The following is a 24,203-nucleotide window of genomic DNA, read 5'->3' as shown; positions in this document are numbered from 1 at the left end:
AGCTCCACATGGGGGTAGCAGCTTGAAACGCACCAGTGGCATACAGGGAGGAAATGACGTTTCTGGCATCAAGGAGAGAGCAGGCAGACAGCTTTCTCCCAGAAAGAAAGGCAGGCAGAGGCCACCGCTCCTTTTCTGAGCCTTCCATGTACCCCTTTGGAGGCTAAGAGCTGGTATACAGGGGCCGTATCTGAAAATCCATTAAGCTGGCTCACATGGTTTGTTCTGCCCTTGAGAATCCCTGAGGCTCCATCTCACCCAACTTATGAACCACACAAGCTCTTAACAGTGCCTTTTCCATATGAATGGCTGGTCTCCACTCAGGCTTCACAACTTCCTAAATTTACTCAAACAAGCAACAACCAGCCTCAGTGAGCCCCCAGCAGCCATACCTCTGACTAGGCAGCCTCAAACCTGGCACTAGCAGCAGCGAGCTCTGGATCACAGTTTGGCATCGCCCAGGAACCTCCAAAGCCAGGACCAGTAGCAGCCATCTGCAGACTGCTTTGTAGCTTGTGATGGGTGGCCCTGGGCGGCACACAGGCAGTGGCTGACCGTGGCCTGTACCACCCAAGAAACCCCAGAGCCTGCGTGCCCAGTGGACAGCTACAAGCCACACTGGAGCACCACCGCCCTGCCCCTGCACAGCTGATCCTCCACAGAGGGTGGAGGCTGGTGGTCAGTGGTCATAGCCAGTCCTTGCAGCTGACTGGCCTGGGTAAATCCCTCCCATTGATCTGCCAACAGCAATCAAGGTCAACTACAAGAGAAGGGTGCACTAAGCCCGCATAAAGTGTGCATGTCAAGTTCCTTGCTTGGATGATAGGAGAACCTGTGCCACTGGACCCTATGGGACACCTAGTACATGGGCCATGCTATCGAGACAGGGAGTCATAGCAACACTACCTAATATACAGAAACAAGCACAGGGAGGCTGCCAAAATGAGCAGACAAAGAAACATGGCCCAAATGAAAGAACAGATCAAAATACCAGAAAAACGACCAAACAAAAGGGAGATATGCAATCTATTAGATGCGGAGTTCAAAACACTGGTTATAAGGCTACTCAAGGAACTTAGTGAGGATCTCAACAGCATAAAAAGATCCAGTCAGAAACAAAGGATATACTAACTGAAATAAAGAACAATTTACAGAGAAACAACAGAGGAGTGGATGAAGCCAAGAATCAAATCAATGACTTGGAACATACGGAAGCAAAAAACAACCAATCAGAACAAGAAGAAAAAAGAATCCAAAGAAATGAGGATAGTGTAAGCAGCCTCTGGGACAACTTCAAGAGGTCTAACATTCATATCATAGGTGTGCCAGAAGGAGACGAGAAGAGCAAGAAATTGGAAATATATTTGAAATAATAATGAAAGAAAACTTCCCTAATTTGGTGAAGGAAACAGACATGTAAGTCCAGGAAGTGCAGAAAGTCCCAAACAAGATAGATGCAAACAGGCTCAAACCAAGACACATCATAATTAAAATGCCAAAAGTTAAAGATAGAGAATCTTAAAGCAGCAAGAGAAAAGAAGTTAGTTACCTACAGGGGAGTTCCCATAAGACTGTCAGCTGATTTCTCAAAAGTCTTTGCAGGCTAGGACTGGCAAGAAATATTCAAAGTCATGAAAGGAAGGGACCTTCAGCCAAGATTGCTTTACCCAGCAAAGCTATCATTTAGAATCAAAGGGCAGATAAGGGGCTTCCCAGACAATAAAAAATTAAAGGAATTCATCATCACCAAACCATTGTTACATGAAATGTTACAGGGACTTATTTAGGAAAAAGAAGATGACCAAAACAATGAACAATATACTGGCAATAAACACATACATATCAACAACTGAATGTAAAAAACAAACTGAGCAAACAAGACAGACAGAAACATGGATACGGAGTGCATTTTGATGGTTGCCAGATGGGAGGGGTGTTTGGGAGAATGGGTGAATAGGTGAGGGGATAAGAAGTGCAAATTGGTAGTCACAGAATAGCCACAGGGATATAAAGTACATTATAGGAAACAGTAGCCAAAGAACTTAAATGAATGACCAAAGGATATGAACAATGGTGTGGGGAGTGGCTGAGGGAGTGTGGCGTGCTGGGTCGGGGGCAAAGGGGGAAAATCGGGACACCTGTAACAGCACAGTCAATAAAATATAATTTAAAAAAACAAAAAAAAACAAATGTGGTAGATTGAACAGTCATGGTTCTGGTTTCAGGGGAGAGTCAAACACATAGAGGAGTGGTGTTCCTCAGAGACATGACAGCACAACAAATAAAAAGAAGGAAGGAAGAAAGCAAAATTAAAGACCCTATAGAAATAAAAGAAAAATAAGACAACACCAACCTCCTCTCCAAACCTCCCATCCCACCCACATTATCCATAAATGAAATTATAATCCATGTAAATTGATGGAAGAAAGCACTCAAATTAGGTACTCTCACCACAAAATGCCTAGAAATTGGAAAAACAAATAAAGCCAATTCTATATCATGGTGCAAAAAGAAAAAAACAAAAAGAAAAATCAAAACACTTTACAGCAGGACATAGCTATAGCTATAATACAACTCTCCAAATTAAACAAGGTAAAAAGAACATTTGGTGATATTAAAAACAATAATAAATTTAATTTTTAAAACACAATAATTCAATTTAAACTTCTACAATAAGAAGTTTAAAAACCAAGAACAAAAATGGATAAAAACAAAAGAGGAAGAAAATCGAAGAATCACTCAAACTCTTAAAAATAATTAAAGAAATAGACAAAATCATCTCTATAATGAAGGAAAAATAGCAAGGTTCCTAAGAGAGAATAAATATAAATAAAAATTTAACATGTGGTAAGGAAACAACTAAGAGAATGAAAATGATGTAAAAAAAGAAGTAAAAATGATCACAGAGAAACTGGTGACAATGGAAGATAGCAGGTAAAGGTGCAGAGAAAAGATGGGATGATTCCTCCCACAAAAATGTATATAAAATGGACAAAATTATTAAAAATAAGTAGTCGAAAGCATTGAAAAATGACCAAGGGGAGTGGGGATACTGATCAAAGTAGCTGAACAGATTCCATGGAGAATATGCAAAAAGAAAACCGCATCGAAGCATACCATACAGACACTGTGCAAAACCAGATACTAAAAAAAAAAAAGAATCTGAAGCGCAGTAAAATAAACAACACATTACATTCCAGAGAACAAGAATACAACAAGACTGACTTCTTTACAAGACTGCAGAAAGAGAAGGTACTGGAAGGACAAGCTGCAAGTGCTCAAAAAAAGTCAACCAAGATTTTTATATCCAGCAAAACTATCCTTCAAGTAAAGAGGGCAAACAAATATATTTTCATATAAATAAAACTAAGAAAATTTGTTGATAGCAGAGCAATACTGTAAGAAATACTAAAGACCTACAGGAGATGGTGATAAACTCAGATAAGAAGCAAAGAAATACTGGTAAATGCATGGCTAAATATAAAAGAATATATACACATCTATTCTCCTTTTCTATAAAAAAAATACAATAGTGTATTGTTAGTTTCATAATATATATGCAGTCCCCACTTTGTATAAATCTGATGTGTGTGAATTTCGGTTACTACAGTTTAGTTAAGTGACACTAGTCCCTCAACAGGACAATGCAAATTTCAGTTTAAAAAGCACAAGATACCACATCATAACCATTAAGAGCTAAAACCAAAAAGGTGAGCAATAACAAGTGTTGGCAGGGATGCGGAGGAACTAAAAGCCTCGTTATGTTACTATAGGAGTAAAAATGGTTCAGCTGCTTAGAAAAAAGCCTGGCACTTCCCCAAAATGTTAAACATACACTTACCACATGATCTAGCAATTCCATTTCTAGGTATATACCCAAAAGAAATGAAAATATATGTCCACACGACGTTGAGAATCACCATATTTACAGTGATGAAAACCAAAGAAAAGGGAGAAAATCCTAAAGGCAGCCAAAAAACCTAAGACAACAAAACAAAAACCCCACAAATAAAATCCAGGTAATATATGGAGGAAGAAAAAAAAACTAAACCAGACTTCTTTCTGAAGCTATGAAAGCTGGAGACATCAAGTAACAATTTTTGAAGTGTTAACAGAAAAAACTAAGAATTCTATACCCAGCAGAAAGACCTTTCAAAAAAACTAAAACAGAGATGTTTTTTCAGACTAGGAAGAACTGGGAAATCACTGCCAGCATACCTGCACTACCATAAAAGGAACTCCTCAGGCAATCAGAGTATCATACTAACAGCAACTGTATAAATAGGAAGCAAATGGGAGCAGTGAAAGGAAGGAACAGTACATAAAAACATTATCATATCTGGCTATCTCTGGAATTCTAGTGTTAAACAGAACACTGATAAAGAAGACCCTGAACAGTTCAAAGTTCCCAGAGGGTCTTCTTCTGCATTCTATTTTTCCTAAGCTCACATTTGTCTTCCAAAAGCTTCTCCATCATATGTGATAATGTGGTTATACATGTTAAAAAAAAGTGTTCTACGTGTATTTGAACTTCTCCAAAATAAAAAGTTATAACGAAATAAAATGTTTCAATCCTTTAAAATAGATCACAAAAGGCTAGAGTCGGTAATAGGGCACAAGTGTTAAAACACTTGTACAGTGAAAAAGGGAGAAGACAGACAATACAATTAAAAAATGGGCAAAGGACTGAACAGATACTTCACCAAAGAGGACATACAGATGGCCAATAAACATATGGAAAGATGCTCAATGTCGTTAATCATCAGAGAAATGCAAATTAAAACCATAATGAGATCACCTCACAGCAATCAGAATGGCTATCATCAATAAACTAATAAATAGCAAGTGTTGATGAGGATGTGGAGAAAAGGGAACCCTTGTGCACTGTTGGTGTAGCCACTGTGGAAAGCAGTATGAAGTTACCTCAGAAAATTAAAGATGGAACTGATTATGACCCAGTGATTCCACTTCTGGGAATTTATCCAAAGAAACCTGAAACACTAATTCAAAAGAGTATGTGCATTCCTATGTTCATTAAGCGTTATTTATAATAGCCAAGATTTGGAAGCAACCCAAATGTCCATCAGTAGATGAGTGGATAAAACAACTATGGTACATTTACACAATGGAATACTATTTGGCTGTGAAAAAGAGGAGAATTTTACCCTTTGCGACAGCATAGATGGACCTGGAAAATATTATGCTACGTGAAATAAGCCAGTCAGAGAAAGACAAATACCATATGATTTCACTCATATGTGGTATCAAATGAACAAACTGAACAAACAAGCAAAAAACAGACAGATTCAGTAGGCTGAAAGCTGAGGGCCGGGAGGTTAGAGGTTGGAAGGATTGAGAAAAAAAGAAAAAGGACTCATGGACACAGACAACAGTGTGGTGACCGCGAGTGGGAGGGAAGAGGGTGGAGGTGGAAAAGGGTACCGGGGATAAATGGTAATGGAAAAAATAGAATAAATAAATAAACGATTAATTAAAGAAAAGAAAAAGGGGCAAGAAAGACAGATCAAGGCAAGGCTGTGTTTTCTTTGCAATTCGACATGAAGTAAATGAGTCATTTACTAATGAAGGGGGCTGTAAAAACGTATGGAGGTATGAGGTCTGAAAAGTGCATGACAAAATATGAACTTATCCTTCACATTTGAGCCTAAATTTAAATTCAAACTCCAACAGGATATTTACACGTCTGTAAATGAAGAGGGAATATTTTCTTCCACCCACTTCAAATCTTCATCCTATAGGAATAAATATTTACATATTAATAAATATTTACATATTGTTTAATATTACTTGAAAGAATTTTTAAATAGAAGGTATATAAAATTTAAGTATTTAAATTCAAATGCATGGCATTCTTTTAATTTCTACATATCCTAAGAAATTGCACTAATGCCACAAAGAAACTATGCCAGTATTTTCTTAAACAGGCAAACAAACAAAAATTTGGATTTTTAATTTTTGTATTCTTGATTTTAGTTAGATGCACAGTTTTTTTTGTCCTGAAAAATAAAAGAACACATAAAAATACAAAGAGTTGACCTATACAATAGAAAAAAGCAAGAATATTGATTTGCCTTGATTTTTTGCTCCCCACATTCAGTGTGGCAGTCCTATACATTTCTCAAGCATTTATATACATTACTCACAAAGTTATCAGAAGTAGCAGGTTTAGCTGTTCCATTGGAAATGGTTTTTGAGGTTCTTAATTTTATTCCTTCAGCTACAATGAGAAACATTATAGAGATAAATATATTAAAATTATAAAATATTTTCCTTCATAGCCTCATATTTAATAATTCAACAAGGAGTAATATATGTTTTTAAAAGAAGAGTTAATAGTATTTCTATTTGTTCTCCTTCCTTCTCCTCCTACTGCTCCTTCTCCTCTTTCTTTTAAGTTTCCATGTCTCCTGAAATTTGCCTTCTCTTCACCAATCTATCCCTGTAGATTCTTTAATATATTTGTGATAATTATTTTTAAAGTCCTTTCTTACTAAGTGTACTATCTATGCCACCTCCAGATCTCTGCTGACTGAATGTTCCACTAACTATGGGTCACAGTTTCCAGTTTCACCCTCCGTCTATTAATTTATTATCGCATACTGGACACTGATGATGGTATCATACAGACTCTGGGTTCTCTCATCTTCCTCTGAGAAATGTGGCGTTGTATGCTAGCAGGCATTCAAATGATTGATTAGAGCATGATGGTGAAATTAAAATGATAAAATAAAATCATAAAATGATAAAATGCTACGCAGAAACTAAGAGAAAGATGAAATTAGCATTAAAAACATAATCAGAAATGCTTTGGGCATGACCAGGAAATTACAGATGTGCCTAATTTTAAAGAGCAAGAAGAGGTGACTGAAAGAAATTGAGTAATCACCAAGATGAAGAATACATACCAAACCATGCTTGTGAAAAGCAGTGTACCTATCTCAATACTCAAAGCAAAGCAGTAACAAAAAGCTCAAACTACATTAATAATCTTGAAAATTTCATTACTGCCTTCTCTTCTTATGAGTATCTAGCATAACAGAGGTTTCTACAGACAGAGTTGAAAAATATTTTATAGGGGAAAAAAAGTATCTGACTTTGCACCACAGGTAAAGGTACAATAATTGTTACAATATACAATGGTTATTCAATAAGAAAACATATCACTCACTTAAATTTTCAGATGTTACTGTAAATTCTTCAACTTCATCATCAGAATCATCTATTAAGGGCATGAAGGCATACCTATGTCAAAAACAAGAAGCTGCTTTACTAGTGTTTTAAGGTTGTTTGGTTTTCAGTTTATGGCTAAAAGAGTCATTGCACACAAAAAAATCTAAAATTTTAAGTTTCTCATAAATTAAATAAAAATTTAACTATTTTACTTGCAAATTAGAAAAGTTATTGTGAAGAATGGTGAACTTGAGCCCCCCAAGCCTTGTTGGTAAGAGCAGAAATGCGTGATATGTGTCCAGAGAAAAGTTCTGCAACATGTGCTCAGGGAGGGGCCAGCCTGCCTGCTGCCCTCTTCTCCACGTCAGATCTGCCTCCCTCCCCACACCTTTCAATCCATGCCCTAATAAAAGAGAAACTGCTAATCTGATAGGTGAAAATAAAGCAAAAAAAACAAAGAAACAAAAAAAAAACAAACAAAAGCCTAGAAACAAAGTGTCTAATATTCAGGAACTGCTTACATAAATTATGCTACATTCATAAATGGAACGCCATATAGTCATTAAGCCCTGGCACGGTGGGTCAGTTGACGGGGCGTCGTCCCATACACCAAAAAGGTAGTAGGTTTGATTCCCAGACTAGGTGTATGCAGGAGACAACCAATTGATACTTATCTCTCATATCTATGCTTCTTTCTCTCCCCCTCCCCAACCTCTCCTCTCCCTCTGAAGTCAATAAACAAATCCTCAGGTGAGATTTAAAATAAAAAGAAAAGAGAAAAAAGTAATGTAGAAGATCTACATGGGATGATGTGGATACATTTTAACAAGAAGATGCAGAATAGTGTATTATTCTGCATTATTGTTACTATTGCATAATTTTAAAAAGAAACACACACACACTGGTACATACTTGTACATTTTTCCGTAACAGTACTTTTCTTAGGGAAGAGGAATGGGGTGAGGGAAGGTGGGGCTCCCTATCACATATGGTCTAAAGCACAACCTTCTGAATTTAGCATTCAAGCTCTTCGGGATTTTGGTCCCATCTTCCTTTGCAGCTTTACCTTCTTCCAGTGTAAGTAGCGTTAACCAAACTGCATGCCTTGATGACCTCGAAAGCATACCTCACTTCCCCACTATTCCAGAAATGTACTTACACTCTTCCCCAGCTCAGTCTTTCACTGCCCTGCTCCTTTCCTTAAGATGAAACATAACTGCTGCCTTTTAGAATCTTCCTTATCTCCCTCCATACATCCGTTGGATGCACTTTACACATCTCTGATTTCACTGTCTTGGATCTGTTCTGTGTGTCTCCCTGCTTGATTATACATATACTTCTGACAAGCATGGACTACTTCTCCACAGTCTCTATAAACACATTGTTAAGCATAGCAGGTGATCAACAAATGCTTGCCAAACTTGAATTTTCCTGTGTTAGGTACCTTTGATTATTTGCTGATGGTCTCCACAAAAACATTATTACAATAAGGATAAGTGAAAAAAGGAAGCTCCAAAACGCCTCATCAACCCATCTTTCCATCCAATCCTATAAGAAGGACAATTCAAGCATGAAAAGTTAATTTTCTGATAAATATAAATATATAGATTTCTAACTCAAATACTGTACAATGACAAGTACTAATGAAATTTTTCCAATCAGTTACATCTTCCAAATACTAAGTGCACGTTTCTAAAAGACACATAAAAACTAAGAAATGTTATCTTTCTAAAATCACATCAATGCTTACTTCAGCCTTACAGCCAACAGGATAAATAAAATCCTAACATAAATTATATAGTACAGTATCATAAAAAGAGTAAGAATTTAAAGGCACTCCAGAGATCATCTAATGCATTTTTTCTACGGGAACAGACATGAGGCAGGTTAACAGCACAATCAGAATCAAGTTGACAATGGGTTCGGTAGTGCTCTCTTATCTGCACTTTTGCTTTCTACGGTTTTCATTATCTGTGGTCAGCTGCAGTTTGAAGTTAATACTAAAGTCCAGAAATAAACAATTCAAAAGAAATTTTGAGAAGATCAAGTTCACATTATTACACGTTTTATAATTATCCTATTTTATTATGTTATTGTTGTTAATCTCTTACTGTGCCTACTTTATAAATTAAACTTTATCACAGATATATATGTATAGAAGAAAACATAGTATATATAGGGTTTGGTACTATCTGCTTTCAGGTATCCACTGGGGGCTCTAGGGATATATCCCCCATGGATAAAGGGGGGCTGCTGTATTTTTGACATTTGCATCTCTGATGCAAAAATATCAATACAGTATTTTCCCCAGCAGCTTGTTATGCTTTTAGTGAGACAGGAAATTTTATCATATATGCTTGAAATGTTTCTAAAGGGCTGTTTAACATTATCAACATTCTCGTCCATAAAAGTTTAGGGTTAACAGAAAGACTGAGAAAACAAAAATAAAAATCCAAAAGATACTCTTAGAATTCCAAGGGAAAAGTAACTAAAGTGAGGGACGGAGAAAAAAGAAATTCCAGAAAGTCAGTCTCTTATCTCATTAACTCCTCCCTAAGACAGCAGAGGTCCAAGACTGTCAGAGGGCTGTTCATAGCTGTTCATATAGAAGTAGAGACAAGCTCCTAATCAAGACGCCCCCAAAAAGGGGCCTTTAGAGTTTCAGGCTAAGAAACAGATCTTCTTCTAACTCGAGAACTCATGACGAGCATCTCCTGAGTGTTCCTAATGAAATACTGCCCTAGAAACAGACTTAAGGTTTACAGTCCCATTACATACATAACAGTTCAAGTCCATGGTTTGCAAGAAGAAAAGGATTTCCTGTTATCTTAAAATATACAGTAGAGAATTATCTCTCAAAATCTATTTTGGAAGATGAGAAAAGGGCGTAACTGGAGAAGCAGATTTAGGAGAAACTTTTTCAGATTCATAGAAGGAGATAAACATTTTTATAATTCTATATAAAATAATTCAAAGTAAACAGCAAATCTCCTCTAGAAGGATCTCGATTTACAAAGACAAACTAAATTCTTAAAAATTACACAAAATAGTATAATTAAAAACAAAAATCATTTAAACAGATTATACTTACCGATTGACATTCTGCAAATCTAAATGTCTTAGTTGTCCACACCATAAACACTACAGAAGCTGAAACACACCAAAAAAGTCATATTTGAAGGAAATAATTTGACCCCAAAATAATTTATTATGATAAGAAAAGTTTCATACTTACCCAGAACAGCAAAGATCAGAGTATTTGTAAAGTGCCTATATAAAGAAAATTTCACCATGTTCTTTCTTAGCCTCAGAGTCTTCATAGTTTGTGCCAAACTTATAAAAATGTGAAAAAGTTAAGGAAAAACATTTTAAATATTAATAAACAGTTAAAATCAAAATAATAATAATCTACATTTCCAAAACTGGTACTGCTAAATATAGTTCCATTAACTTAACAGTAATACAAACACAGAAAATGTCATTTGAGCCAATACTGTGTCATCATAATACAGATTTACTGCAGATTTTGCTTTACAATCTACCACTGTCTGAACTAAATAAACTTGGAGGAAAACACACAAGCAAGAAGCCCCATGGTGCACCCTTCCACCCTGAGCTCCCAAACCACAGTCAGAGCAGCGCAACCTGCCTGGCCCTCAGGGTCGCACTGTGATTTCCCAGGGGGCTTGTGCTTTTCTGTCTCTTTCTTTTTCTTCTAATCTATTCCTAGTTTATCCTTTCAATGACCATAATTAAGAAATTAAATCACCCATCAATTCCCTTTTATCAATTAAAAAGTGAAATATGTCAAATAAAACAAATCTGGACTTAAGCAGAGACTTCATTCAAAAGGTGACTGCAAAAGGGAGAATGTTCTACTGTAAGACCTTTAGAAGTCTCAGTGGGCACACAGGAAAGGGCTTTGCTTTTCCAGGGAGGGAGAAACAGGAATAGAAAGCTTAGCTGTGGGGAAGTGGGTGGCATGATGGGACAGTCAGTCAGGGAGTGACTATCCTGAGACCTGCAGATTCTCGGCAGGGCCTTTCCAGAGGGCTTGGGTACATGAGAGCTCAGGAACCTGAGGGAAGGAGACAGCTTAGTTTGGCCCAGATCGGTCAGTAGGTACTAGGTCTGAATCTGGCCTTGTCACAGGTAAACCAGGGGGTATGGGGAGCCTCATCTAAGTCCTGCAGAAGAAGGGGGTTCTCTGTAGTAAGCTTTTTCCTAGAAGGCAAAAGGGTGGGGCTTTCTTCACCACAGAGGTTCACCAGGAGCACAGGCTCCAGCGAAGTTCAACACTGTCAGGTATGAAGCAGGAAGAAGGGACCTCTCCAAAGGCTCCTCAGCAGCAAGGCTGGAATGGAGCCAGAGCTCCGTCTGTCAGTGGGACTTGCTCCTTCTGGAGCACAGCACCAAGCTTTGTTCATGAACCACACACGGAAATCACAGAGCAGAGCAAAAGAATGCAAGTGGAAAAGTTTCCATTTATGCCCCCTATTTGAAATTCCAAATACTAATTAAAAACTTCTTTGCACCTAAAACTACCAAAACTGCTTTTCAATTTTTCTAAACGAGCAAAAACTTGCAAAAGATCAATGTCTAAAATAACAAAATCAAACCAATTAAGGCTACTGTCAGAATTTACAAAAATGCAACTGTGCTGTATTCCTTAAACATTACCAAGACAAATACTTTTTAGAAATTCTTGAGGAAAACCAATTTTCTAGGTTAAAAATCTCGTGTCATTTAAAAATTCCCAAGTGCCCTGGCTGGTGTAGCTCAGGAGGTTGAGTGCTGCTGGCCTGAGAACCGGAAGGCTGCCTGTTTGATTCCCGGTCAGGCACACGTCTGGGTTGAGGCCAGCTATGTTTCTCTCTCATATCAATGTTTCTCCCCCTCTCTTTCTCCCTCCCTTCCCCTCTCTCTAAAAATAAGAAAAATCTAAAAAAAAAAAAAAATTTGTTTAAATAAATAAAAATTCAAAAGTGTTTTTAAGAGCCAAAGAATAAAAAGATCAAAAGCAAATTCAGAACTGCCTAAGCCTGCACTTACCAAGATACTCCTAATGCAGAGAAAGCTTAAATCACCTCTCACATTAGAGGGAAGTGGTTAGGAAAGCAGACAGCCCATCTTCCTGGGTGAGCGTCCACAGGCCCCAGTTGCCGTAGGGAAGGATATCCACCAGCACAAGCCCGAGTCAAGAAGAGACAGAGGGAGGCTGGCCAGAAGCACAAGATCAGAGTCATTTGCCTGCAGCAAAACAGCAAAAAAAAAAAAAAAAAAAAAAAAAAGCAAGCAGAAAAAAGGGAAAGGGGTTCATGAGAAAGGCTGTGGCTTTGAATGTTTTAGGCTATTTCTGTTATTACTTTAGAAGCAGATTTGTACAGGATCTGCCGCAGTTAAGTTCACCAAAAGCAAAGGAAGCAAGGGTCCTTACGAGAGCACTCCTTTGCTCATCATTTGTATCATTTAGGAAACCCACTCTTTTTGTACAGAGAAAGTGATTTTTACTTCCATAATGAAAATTACCAAACAGCAATCCAGAAGCAAGCACCAGGAATTCAATTTTAAGTGGAAATGGATACTAAATTTCCTTCTCTCACCATGAAACACTAACGAAAATAATTTTAATTTCTGGATTTCTTCATGACTTTTATCCCAAACATCTTTACTAAAAATATTAATAATTGATTCCACTGCTGGGATTATATCCTAAGAATCCTGAAACACCAATTCATAAGAACCTATGCACCCCAATGTTCATAGCGTTATTGACAATAGCTAAGGGCTGGAAACAGCCTAAGTGCCCATCAGAAAATGAGTCAATCAAAAAACTGGTACATTTTCACAATGGAATACTACACAACAGAAAGAAGGAACTCCTACCCTTCAGGACAGCATGGATGGAACTGGAGAGCACTATGCTAAGTGAAATAAGCCAGGCAGTGAAAGAAAACACCATACGATCTCACCTATAAGTGGAACCTAATCAACAAAACAAGCAAGCAAAATAGAACCAGAAACATGGAAATAAAGAACAAACTGACAGTAACCAGATAGAGGGGGGAGGGGGATAACAGGGGAAGGGTCATCATGAACACATATAAAGGACCCATGGACAAAAACATGGGGGAGGATTAAAGGTGGAAGGTGGGATGTAGGGGTGGGTAGGGCAGGGGAGCATAAAGGGGGGAAAATGCGGACAACTGTAATTGAACAATAAAAAAATATATTTATAGTCAGCCCTGACTGGTGTGGCTCAGTTGGTTGTGTGTCATCTTGCAAGGCGCAAGGTCGCAGGTTCCATTCCCAGTCAGGGCACATGACTGGGTTGCAGGTTCAATCCCAGTCAAGGCGTGTGTGGTAGGCAACTGATGGATGTTTCTCCCTCTCTTTCTCCCTCTCTTCCCCTCTCTCTAAAAATAAATAAATACAATCTTTAAAAATATATTAATAAATAATACTGCTCCTTAATATTCTTTCACCTTATCTACCGCCCCCCTCCAATTTGGCTCCTTCTGTGTTGGAACAGACCAGAGCCAATGCAGTCCGTAAAGAAATCACCCTAATTCAAATGCAGATGGACTCAGAGCTTTAGCGCCCTCGGTCCTGCCTCGCCCCAGCCGCACTCCCGGGGTGCCCACACTGCCCGCCCCGCTCCTGGGGCAGGTGAGCATCCCCTGCAGTGAACCGCCTGTCAGAACAGGACCCACAGCCCTCGGCCAGAACGTGGTTCGTGTGGAGAACTGAGGAATGGACTTCACCTTTTTAACAACCAAACATCTTCAGATGTGTTTCAGTGCAGAAAATACGAAAATTACTAGAAAAAGATGTTTACATCACTCTCTGAAAAGATCAGATTTACCTAACTATAATTCTATGAGATAAATGTGATTCTAAACTAGTAGCTCTGGACAGAAGTAGAATATGATTTTCAATCAAGTTCAGTCAGAAACAACTCTTTAAATCAAGTATTATATCTTAACTGGACACCCCTGGACACTAGGAGATCCACAAATATTATCTGGAAGGTTTTTAAATGCCCCACCGCAGGGAAAGGCCTGTGTGGATGGGGAGCACGTCTACGATCTGTGCAGAGAGGTCTGGGCTTCCTTACATTTTCAAAGGTGTGTCTGATCCCAGGACCCAAGCAAGGTTGAGAACCACTGCTTTAGAGAATAAGGATAACAAATGTAAAGGTTTTGTTTTGTTCTAACTTGGAAGCAAACTGAGAAACCACAAAGAGATGCTGAAGAAGAGGTAGACCTGGCTTAGGAAAAACTCCCCACAACAGACTCAGAAAAGCCTTAGTGCCACGACTGCTAGTGCAGCTGCTTCCTTGTGGGAAGGGACAGAGGCAGATACAGTCAAGCCCTCTGGCCCTTCCCCTGAGGGACAAAGATGAAAAAATGAACAAAAAGTTCAAGGAAAGCAAAAGAACATTTAATGTTAAAAGTTAAAGTACAAGTTATCAAAGACAATGGAAACAAAAAATCCTGGTAACAATAAAACCTGCCCTGGCTGGTGAGATTCAGCGGACTGAGTGCAGGCCTGTGAACGGAACAGTTTCCAGTTCGGTTCCCAGTTGGGGTACATGCCTGGGTTGTGAGCCGGGGGGCCGTGCAAGAGCCAACCGATCAAGGTTTCTCTTGCACATTGATGTTTCTTTCCCTCCCTTTCTGTCTCTCTAAAAAATTAAATAAATAAAATCTTTTAAAAATAAAAATAAATCCTATCTATAGGGAAGAGTTTCAGAAAGAGTATAAATGTAAAAGAAACAAATGAAAATACTATTCTGGGATCTGCAGAACCCTACCTTCTGCACTGACCAGGTCATAGTTTCTCTAGAATTCCTCCCATTTCCATGAGAGGCCACACCAGGCAGAGAAACACATTGAGCATCCCCAGGAAATGAGTCCTAAGTCAGTGAGGGGTCCTCAAGGATCAGCCCACACCGCCCTAAAAACTTCTGCTGTACTACAGCTGCCGCCTCCCACCTTCACCCACCCTACCCTCCCGCTGCCCCACTGCGACCTCTTCAACGACGGAAGCCGGTGTGCTTGCGAATTCCTCTGCGGCACCGGCCACTGCTGACCACTCCTCCTTCCCCAAGCTCTCCCGGTCTCCACTCCATGGCAATTCCTGGTCCTCCCACCTCCCTTCACCCTGGTGCTCCTTCCACGCACAATCTGCCCACCAGGCCACCCTGGCTCCTCTCCTCCCACTGCTCTACGTGTTTTCCTTGGGCCACTACCATGACTGCAACCTTTCCCCACACGAGGATGATCTCCAACCTCCACCATCAGCTCTGACTCTCTTCCTCATACTTATTCCCCAGCAGCTCAAACTTCATCCATTATGGTCCCTTCTCCAAGGTCATCGCTTTGATAATGGCAACACTGCCCCCAGCCACCCACATAAAACCCATGAAACTTCTTGCCACCTTCTGCCACCGTTTCTAGCAAGTCTATCATGTGGAATTTTTTCTTTAATTCCTCTGCCATATTTCTAACCCTCACCACCTCGTCCTTGGACCACTGGAGATGACTTCTTCCTGGACTTCCGTATCTAGTCTCTCCTCTTCCAAGTCACCTTTTTATGTCATCACTGAGTTCTTTCTCACACGGATTTCATGTTCTTCACCTGTGCAGCTTCAACTCCCTCTACTTTCTACCTTCAGAGGAAACTCTTAAACCCTTGAGCAAGTTATACTATCCTTCCCTCTGGCCCCACCTTCCCTGACTCTCCCACACACGTTCCCTTATAGGCTGCTAGTCTGGGAAATTCTACCAGTGTCCCCATGTTTCATGCCTTCCCAGGATGCCTCTTCCCTGATTCTCAGTTCTCTTCCTTCTAAACCCCTATTTGCACTCCCAGTCTCAATTTAAACATCACCATCTCTATGAAGTCTTTCCTGATTTCACACTATAATTACCTTCTCTTTCCTCTGTTTGCGAAACTCTCTCTAAAATGTAGACAACTCTTTCTATATTCCTTCTAGTTACGTGTTTGTCTCCTGTACCAGACTGTGAACTCCTTAAATGCAGAGACGATACCTTTTTCTTCCATGCCTCCTCAGCACAGGGCACATAGTAAGCACTTAAGTTTGTTGACTAAATAGAAAAAAACCAAACATATTCTTTGGGAAGTTTTCACTTTTTCACCTTCAACTAAATTCCTGTTAAGGTAATAATAATGCAAAACTTTACTTTTTCCTATTATTATTACAAATTAAAAGTAATATGATTTTAATGCTATAATAAAGTATTTTAAAAGGACACTGTAAAGGATATGAACCATACAAAAATGGAGTCGATAATTGCTAAAATAATGTCACCAAAAACAACAGCTAAATGGCTAGAACCCTGAAAGATAAAAATGGGAAAAAAATACTGAAAGTTTGGAAGTTTCATCATATTACAGGAATTATCTGATGAAGAAAAACAATTCAGCTCACAGCATCACTTTACGAAGGCCATATAAAGTATTTTTATTTCCTAACAAAACTATCTTTAGCACATAAAAATAATCTGTTTTGTCAACAACTTGTTTGGGGACAAGGTCAAACTGAACTATGGAATGGCGAGGAACAAGCAACATGTCCCAGCCCCACCAAGGCAACCGTGTTACTCTCCCCTCTCCACACGAGGCCCACAGCCAGAGCTGCTGGTGACTCGGACCCTCCTCTTTCCTACTGCCTGCAAAGGGTGTGGAAAAAGTAAAATAAGGAAAAGGAACCGAGTGGAAGGGAAAAACAAACCACAGATTATTAGCCACTTACTTAAGAGGTGACAGAGAAGTGTATGTAAAACATGTATCTACAATGTGGACTATGTAAAATTTTAAGGAAATATAATGTATATACTATATCTATATGTACAATATTTATCTTTTGTTTTTTTCTGTAGACATTAGTTTCCTGTGAGTGCTATGTAAATGTAGAGTTCCTCACTATTATGTAAAGGTAAAATTAAGTACCATTATTTTGCTGTGTATAATGCACATACACATTTTTAGCCCAAATTTTCAGGGGGAAAAAATCTTTTAATTTTTTAATTTACTTATATTTAGATACATGTTTTCTGTATTATAAAGGAATGTTAGCATTTATTTTTGAATATATTATGGTACAAGAAATTCTATGTAACAAATAATTACAAAACACAAGAACAGATACAAGATACAAGAAATTTTATGTACCAGTTAACAAATTTATGATATTTACGCATCATAGAAGGCCAAGAACTCTTGTCACTGTCAGTATCAGAAGTATCGTCTTCTTCAACCTCTACATTACCGGTCTCTTCTGAAGAGTCATTTCCCTCATCCCGGTAATTTTTATCCTCCTCAGTTCCATCCATAGCATTGCTAATGCCACATTTTTAAAATGATTTCACAACCACTTCTTTCTTGACACCATCCCTCAATCTTAAGATCCAGTCACAAGCCCGGGCGATAAATCTTTTCCTGATCCTGCCTGTAGGTGTTAAATCATTACCAGCTGAATGCATCCACCACATCCACGCCTCCTTAAAAAAAGCAGCAAAGCTGATTGTTTATGTAATCCTCCAGGCCTTCGTGACCAGACTTTGTTAAACCAAATTTTCATGCCTTCTTCATTCATACATCCTTTTTCATGCATGTGGACAATAACTCCACTTGGAATCTTTTCTTTTGGAAACGTTTTTCTTTTAAAGATGATCATAGGGGCAACTTTGTCCCATCTGCACAACAGGCTAGAACAACAATGGAATGTGTTTTCTCATGACCACTCATTTTAACAGCCACGGTCTTTGCTCCTTTGACGCCCACAGTTCTGCTGGATGGCACATCAAATGTGAGTGGGACCTCATCCATATTGGTGATGTGCAACAGCTCAAAATTGTTAAGTCTTCCGAAGATTGATAACATAAAAATGAAATTCCAAAACTTCATCGTCATCGGCTGCTGGAAGTTTGGGGGCAAGCTTCATTCACATCCTCACGTTCAAACCTTCTCTCTTCATACAGCTAAAGCACCATTTAGGTGCCCCTGAGAAATCATCAGCGTTTTTCTCTCGTGCAGTCCTTTGACCTTCTTGTATCATCTTGGTTGAAACAGAGATCCCAGTTTGAAACTGCTCCAGAATCCAGGTCTTCACCTCCTGCTCCACCTCCGGGTGCTCTAGAGGTTTTCCCTTGCATTGCCTTCTGTCTGGGCATCTGAAGGAGCTTTCCTTCCTGTTGCCTCCCCAACCTGATGACACTTCCAGTGGGAGGAGTCCAGACTGTCTCTCAGCAGCTCTGCTGCTATGCTTTTTAGCATACTTAGTAACTTTCAGCTTAAAGCATGCAGTGTACGAAAACCTTTCCAACATTTCCCAGGGGATTTTCCGATAATTTCTCCTGCCTAAAGTGCATGAAGAGAAATGCTGCACTGTCCACCCTATGGTAATAAAGTCGGCATCACCTAGCTTATCAAGTGGATAGCAATCAGCATCATCTATCTTTCTCTGTGGATAACAGTATGTGTTGAATTGTAGTTGAAACAGGTTTTGTTGCAAGTTCATTGTAAGTTCAACAAAATCAATTATCATATTCCAGGGCATTATTTTGCATATGGATATCGTTATTGCTTTCTAGAGTTACACTTTTAGTGCATAAGTATAAATAAAAGAATTAAAAACATTTATATAGATATGCAATTAGAACTACCCATGTATAAGGCACATCCTTATTTTTCCCTCAAAAATTTGGGCCAAAGTGCACATTAAACACAGCAAAGTACGGTACCCTTTTCAAGAATCAAATATGAAAACAGCCTGTGTATCTAACACAGAATGTAGATGTACCAAGACAACAGGGAGAAGAATGAGGCTTTTTAACATTGTGGGACAAGTGTCCTCCTTCGAGGGTCAGAGCAAACATGTGATGTGAACTCTCAGGCAATATACATATGAATGGCTCTGTGTAATAACCTAATTTATACATCTAAGCCAAGACACTGTAGGTAAAAATTACAATGATCTTTAAATCAAGTAAAAATAAATTCTGAATCACTCAGTTGTCAATTCCATCATTAAAAAAAACTGCGAGCTAAAACTCTAAGGTTCTTCACGGAACCTTGATAAACATTCCGACTCTTCTCTAGGGAGGAAAGCACTGCTGCCACAGCACCAGTCACTCTCCTTGGCACTTGCTCCTGGTTCGTCACGCCAGGGGCTCTGCTGATCCCCAGAACGCTGCATCTACAGAGTCAGAGAAAACTTACAACCAAATGAGACTTGAGAGTGAGATATAATGTTTCCATGCTTAAAGGCATACCTAACTTGATACATGTTTAAGTTAAAGGTAAGGAAGGAATGAACGCGTACAGACTAAACAACCGACAAGGACAACCATCTTTGAGATGCAGCCAGGTCCTGGGCGGACATCAAGCGGCTCCTTCATAGTCAACCACATCATTTTAAGAAGTGCTCTGCCTTGTCTTTTACTTTCAGAAAGTATTAAGAAGAAAAATATTCCATAGGAAATAAAGCTCAAATTTGGCCTCTTTCGTAAACTTCCTACCTTTAAAAATTCACCTTAGGAGATATAAAGTCATATTTCATAGCAACAACAAAAGGGATGGTAGTGGAATTATGTAGTTTTTACCCCAACGACTCTCATCACGCCTTCGACTGCTGCGAAGATAAAGTAGAGAAGCCCCAGTCCAATCACCCGGTGCATGACTGTCCCTAAACGAGGCCTGGAAGTGGGAAAAGAAAGCAGAAAAAAAAAGCACAGTAAATCAGATGCATCTGAATAGTCACTGGCTCCATTTCCAATACCAGAGAAGTCACGACCTAATCGAGTCAGTCTGCTCCGACCCTGAGGCCCTAAGGTGCTTTATTTTAGGAAACACCGTATTTCCTGGGAACCAGGCAGCAACAGGCCCAGAAAATGGGCCTCCTTGACTGGCACTGGAAGCAACAGGGGATTTTGCTGCTGAAATGCCAGGATATGATCCACATTATTACACCATCCAGTTACGAGTTCATAGGACCTAAGGGTAGGCTAAAGAAACCGGGGAAGCTAAGGGCCAGTTCCTGAGTGACGCTGGCAGAAATAATAATTTAACTCATTTACTAACATTAAATAAAAAACCATTCTGGGATATGTTTTGTTAGAAATAATCTGACTTATGACTTGGGCAGAGAAAGAGCAGGATATTATGAGATCAAGTTCTATTACCTTTCAATTGAGTATTCTCTCACTACTCAAAACCAGAAGGCTAGGATTTAGTTTCTACTGTTTAAATTCAAAGGAATTAAAATAATAGTTTGAGTCTTTAAAAATATAAATGAGTGGGGAAAATGCAAAGATGGTGACTTCTGCAATTAGCAATGTGAAAACTGAACTGAGATTTCATGACGCTTTCAAAGAATTTATTGCACACACACTTTAGCTCAAAATTCCTCTTCTCAGAATTAGAAAAGTGACTTTGAAAAAATACTTAAGATTGCCATTTTAAAACAAAAATATAGTAAAAATTAAACTAGTATTCATTAAGACCAGTCATCTAATTTAGTTAATCTGAATTCTGACTCACAGCCATCCACCGGGAGCCCTCCAAGAGCCAGAAGCGTCCCTGCCCTCAGTCCGTGAGGGCTGAAACAGCAGGCTGACAGCGCAGGGGAGTGCGCTCGAAGTGCTGGGCCCTCACAGCAATGCACCCGCACCTAAGGCCCTGATGTTCGTAACTAGAACCATGAGGTACACGAGATGCTACAAGAGGGTTTTGTGTTCTATATACTGTATCAAACCCACGACCTCAAAGCAAAGCATCTGAGAAGGAATCTCAATAAAAGTCCAATGAAAGGAAGGTCTCCTGGATGAAATCTTCCTAAATATACCAACCATGAGCTCACACGCATATATATGTGCAATCAGTGCTATTTACTGAATGCCTGCTCTACGCCAGGGACAGCACTGAGGCATCATGGTACCCAGGACAAAACAGGCAAAACTCCAACTCTGCTCGTGGGTGGGGAGGGGAGCACAGCAAATACTGATGTGTGCATGGAGTAGTCTTCTAGAGGACAGGACTCTAACAGACGGTGTGTGCCGTGTACCACGTTCGCACCCTGGCAGGGCTCTCTTCCTGGGGAGATGACAGAAGAGCAGAGACTGACAGAGGTGACGAGAGCACACCATGCTCAGGTCTGCGGAGAGGCCTCCACTGCAAGGAAGTGTGTTGTGTTTACAGAACAGCAATAGCAAGATAGCCAGAGGAAGGAGCAGTATTCAAAAGGAAGAGGTTAGGAGAGGAGGCTGGCCATCTGAAAAGCCAAAGAAGGAATTCTGGTTTTATTGAGTAGAATGGGCAGAAAAGTCACGAGACCTGAGTTACATTTTAAAAGGATCACCTTAGCTGCTGCTGCCTGAACACAATGACAGGGCCCCAGGCAGAGGCAGGAAAACCAGGCAAAGGGCCCCAGGTGTTCAAAAGAATCCCTGCCGGATCAGAAATGTAAGCTGAAGAAAGAGGTGAGCACGTGAGAGGCGAGAGGCAAGGGCCAGTGGAAGGTGAGGATCAAAAGGCCAGAGGCCACACCAGGGTCAGAGGGTGACTGGAGCTAACAGATTGGAGAAAGTGAACAGGAAAGAGGTGGTGACAGCTAAAAAATGAATTACTTAAAGCTGTGATAAAGAGGGTGCAGCTGTCCAGAGTAACAAAGTCTAGAAAATGGCCTTGACTCTTATCTGAGGTGAGATAAAGGTGATGAGGGCAGAGGTGCTGGGGCGAGATCAGGTTACTAAATGGATAAGCAACAAGGATCCTGACGGCACCGGTAATTCTGATGGATGAGGACAAGCTGAGGAGATGGGGAAGCACGTGCTCAGGGAGTTAAGGAAGGAGGGGAGAAACCTGGATTGTGATGGGACCACAGTGAAAAGATAGAGCAGGTGGTCCAGCCAGAAGGCCTGAGCTCTGGGAGTCAGAGGGTTTTAGGGAAGAATGGAGAAAAATGGGCTAAAGAGGATAAACTTTCATATTCAGGCCCCATGACTCACAGGGATGAGGAAAGACGTGCTCGAGGGGGCTGGGAAGATGCCAGTGCTTATTCACTGAACTGTAAAAAGCTGAGGACCATAGCAAATAGTCACTGCATGGACACCCTTTAGGAACATGTTCCCACGGATACTTCCCTATGGAGTTTGGATAATGCTACTTAGAAGTGTCCCGCCTCATAGGTTACAGCGGAGATGGATGGGCCACAGGACTGAAGACACTGGTCTTTCCAGCAGAGCAGGACTCACTTCACAATGCCGTATCCCAGGCTCATGATGATCACCAGGAGGCGGGCCAGCGTCCTCTTAACCGCAGATATCAACTCCGCAAATATCAACAAACCTTGGGCTGAGGAGAAAGAAAGAAATCAGTTCACTGTGTGTGCATGCGGAGGCCCGTCACCAATTCTAAACATGTACCATGTACAATAACATCTGACCTCAGGAAGATTAGCCGTATTTGATTTCAAAGTCATCTAACCCAACTGATGTTGGAAACCTCAGTGAAAGGGATAACCTGCTGAAGAATTCACTCCATATTTATTTTCTCTTAATCCTCATCCAAGGATGTTTACTGATTTTAGAGAGGAAAGGAAAGGAGGATGGGAGGGAGGGAAAGAGAGAGAAAAACATCAATCGGTTGCTTCCTGTAGCGGCCTGGACTGGGGATCCAATCTACAACCTAGGTATGTTCCCTGACCAGGAATCGAATCGCAACCTGTTGGTGTATCAGGACAGTGCTCCAACCAACTGAGCCACCTGGCCGGGCCACTCCACATCTCACCAGCTCTGTTAGGCACAGCTTTCTTGTGCCAGCATGAAATCCGTCTACTTGAACTTCCTCCATATTCGATCTTTCCCCTTGAAGATGACAAAGAACAATATCCCTCTTCTTGTTCTGTAAATATGTACCCGTAATGTCCCCTAGAGTCTTTTCTCAGGATGTTTGCATCATTTATTCATTTGTGCTCCTACAGTGTGGCTGTACTAGTAATAGAGACATCATGGTCCCTGCCTCGTGGAGACTGTACTCTGGTTAGGACAAGTCAACAGATGAAACCCAGCCTGGTAAGTGACAGAGGTTACACAATCTCTCCCCAGACTGCAAAGAAAGCCAACCTAATCCACACATGGGAGGAGCATGAGGGTCCAGATAAGTTTCTCAAAGGTAATGACATCTAAGTCTGGACCTGAAGGCAGAGCAAGAGTGAACTATCTTGGGGGAAGACACGGGAAAGCAAAATAAATGGCACATGTGAGAGCATGGAGAAGACAAGAAGAAAACCATGAAGTCCCTTGCTCCAAGAAGTGGAGGGAGATTCAGCATGTCTGCAGCCGAGTACAAGAAGGGTGCTAAGGGGCTGGAACAGAGAAGGAGCGATCACGTGGGTTTGTAAGCTACGTTCTGAGTCTGGACTTGAAGCTAAGGGCTCTGGGTAGTCAGAGACAGTAAACAGAGTAAAAAGGAACCGGTAAACCACAGGCCATGGTCCCAATCTGCCCCATGCCTATTTTTGTAAATAAAGTTGTACTGAAACACAGCCACTTCAACTTGTTTGCAGCTGCTTTCGTGTTGCAAGGACAGAGTTGAGCAGCTGCAACAGAGGCTGTGTGGCCTGCAAAGTCTAAAATATTTACTATATGGCAGAAATAGTTTGCTGACCCTTGAAATAAAATGGATAGCTTTATCTTACTTTATAAGTACAGGATTGCTATACTTAATGGCTTAGACAAGAACTGGACTGCAGGTGAGGAAATGTTCAGGGACTACTCCAGAAATCCAGGAACTCGAGGGTGCCAGCAGTGAAGATGGAGAGAATTAGAAAGTATTCAGAAACCAGATGTGAATCCACCTCATTATTCTTGCTTCAGCTCACTTTCTCCACCTTGTCTCTACCTTGAAGACGTATGGATAGATGCAGTTTACTACACTTTCCTGTTCCCAATCTAGAGGCTGTAAGAATATAATCTACTCTTAGT

At 40.2% G+C, this 24,203-nt stretch overlaps 1 protein-coding gene across 4 annotated transcripts in view; it reads right to left on the bottom strand.

The window, feature by feature from the left end:
* TMEM87B (transmembrane protein 87B) overlaps positions 1-24,203 on the bottom strand; it is a 51,951-nt gene that overhangs the window by 8,556 nt on the left and 19,192 nt on the right. The window contains exons 9-17 of one of the 4 annotated variants that reach the window (XM_054575559.1): positions 22,473-22,572; positions 19,824-19,917; positions 16,486-16,556; positions 10,427-10,536; positions 10,283-10,341; positions 8,636-8,739; positions 7,190-7,263; positions 6,165-6,238; positions 5,701-5,753 (exon numbers count right to left, since the gene is read on the bottom strand). In XM_054575559.1, the coding sequence (XP_054431534.1) occupies positions 5,701-5,753; positions 6,165-6,238; positions 7,190-7,263; positions 8,636-8,739; positions 10,283-10,341; positions 10,427-10,536; positions 16,486-16,556; positions 19,824-19,917; positions 22,473-22,572 (739 nt within the window). Of the gene's footprint in view, positions 1-5,700; positions 5,754-6,164; positions 6,239-7,189; positions 7,264-8,391; positions 8,740-10,282; positions 10,342-10,426; positions 10,537-12,369; positions 12,442-16,485; positions 16,557-19,823; positions 19,918-22,472; positions 22,573-24,203 lie in introns of those variants that run through there. The other 3 variants (XM_054575558.1, XM_054575560.1, XM_054575561.1) reach the window with 3 other exon arrangements.

This window comes from Pteronotus mesoamericanus, unplaced genomic scaffold (genome assembly GCF_021234165.1).
Source record: "Pteronotus mesoamericanus isolate MK-2021 breed Mesoamerican mustached bat unplaced genomic scaffold, CSHL_Meso_final contig_311, whole genome shotgun sequence".
NCBI classification, from domain to species: Eukaryota; Metazoa; Chordata; class Mammalia; order Chiroptera; family Mormoopidae; genus Pteronotus; species Pteronotus mesoamericanus.
The sequence above is the reverse complement of the archived record's forward strand: the minus strand, read 5'-3'. Positions and strand labels throughout refer to the sequence as shown.